The sequence below is a fragment of the Myotis lucifugus genome, unplaced genomic scaffold (genome assembly GCF_000147115.1).
Source record: "Myotis lucifugus unplaced genomic scaffold, Myoluc2.0 scaffold_796, whole genome shotgun sequence".
Lineage (NCBI taxonomy): Eukaryota > Metazoa > Chordata > Mammalia > Chiroptera > Vespertilionidae > Myotis > Myotis lucifugus.
Window position 1 is genome coordinate 186202 of NW_005871844.1, and position 1505 is coordinate 187706.

Below are 1505 nucleotides of genomic sequence, written 5' to 3' on the forward strand. Positions count from 1 at the left end.
CCCGGCGGCGCTCACCTACGCTCGGCCCGCAGAGCGGCGACGATCTGGACCCCAAGTACGTGCTGAGCTCTCGGGTGCGCACGGGCCGCAGCATCCGCGGCTTCTGCCTCCCCCCGCACTGCAGCCGCGGGGAGCGCCGCGCCATCGAGAAGCTCGCGGTGGAAGGTAGGGGTCCCGCCCGCCCCTTCGCGTCCCGGCCGCGCCCGCCTTGTTTACTCGTCATCCGAGCCGCCCTGCTCTTATCTGCACGCGCGGTCCGGTTTCCCAAGGGACAGAGGCCCAGCCTTGCGCCGACAGCGGCCTGGGGACCGCGCAGACTGGGTCCCGCGGGGCGGGGGCGGGGGTCCGGCCCGCAGCCTGTCCCCTGAGCCGGCCTCTCCGCAGCGCTGTCGAGCCTGGACGGCGACCTGGCCGGCAAGTACTACTCGCTCAAGAGCATGACGGACGCGGAGCAGCAGCAGCTCATCGATGACCACTTCCTCTTCGACAAGCCCGTGTCTCCGCTGCTGCTGGCCTCGGGCATGGCCCGGGACTGGCCCGACGCCCGTGGCATCTGGTGCGAGTCCCCTCCCCCACCCCTCCCCATCCCGCGGGTCCCCGCCTTCCCTGCGCCGCCCCGCCCATGCAGTGGAGGGAGGAGGGGTCACGCTCCTGGGACAGGTTTGGTGCCATCAGGGCCTCCTGGCAGGTGACCTTGACCAGGCAGGTGCGCGGAGGCCTCAGTCCCGGGGGACCTTAGGGGTGGGGGAGGAGACAGGCCAGGTTGGCTTCTCTCCCCCCATCTTGGGAGCTGGAGCTCCTTGTTTTCTTTCTTTCTCACGCGGGACTCTGCCAGGTGCGGGGTGACGCAGAGGATTCCCAGCGGGGCGAGGGCGGGCCTCCTGCTTGCCTCACTGTCTGTAGGCGGGGCTCCAGCCCCCAGACACAGTGCTTTCCGGGACGGGGTCGGGGTGGGGCTGTCCTGGCGGCTCTTGCCCCTCACCTCTTAGATGAGGACCTGGTGTCCCCCTTAGCACGTGACTGGCAGGATGGGGGGCAGCTTAGGGCTTTTTGATCCATTTCTGAGGTGTCCTGGCCTCCCTGCCTGCCCCTGGGTACACCTCAGGCCTGGGACCCCCTGGAGCCTTTCCTGGATGTGCCAAGGCCTCCGTCCTGGAGGCGGCCTGACCATGCCCCCCCCCCCCCCCCAGGCACAATGACAACAAGACCTTCCTGGTGGGGATCAATGAGGAGGACCACCTGCGGGTCATCTCCATGCAGAAGGGGGGCAACATGAAGGAGGTGTTCACCCGGTTCTGCAATGGCCCTCCCCAGGTCAAGCCTGGGCCCCAACAAGAGCTGGCATTAGTGTGTGTGTGTGGGGGGGGTCGGTTTCAGGGTCCTGGGGGCCCAGCTGGTCGCCTGCGGGGAGGGGTCTCTCCAAGCCTCGACGCTTAAACCTTCTCCAACTCCAGAATGAAAGGGTCTTCTAGAGAAAAAAATCCAAGTTATGTGAAACCGCGACC

At 67.4% G+C, this 1505-nt stretch overlaps 1 protein-coding gene across 1 annotated transcript; it reads left to right on the top strand.

The window, feature by feature from the left end:
• Positions 1-2: 2 nt before the first annotated feature.
• LOC102424898 (creatine kinase B-type) lies at positions 3-1437 on the top strand (the record flags this gene model as incomplete). Its single annotated transcript, XM_023747144.1, has 3 exons — positions 3-165; positions 385-556; positions 1191-1437. Coding segments are annotated over 3 exons (582 nt in total), but the record flags the coding sequence as incomplete, so codon positions are not given.
• Positions 1438-1505: the final 68 nt, after the last annotated feature.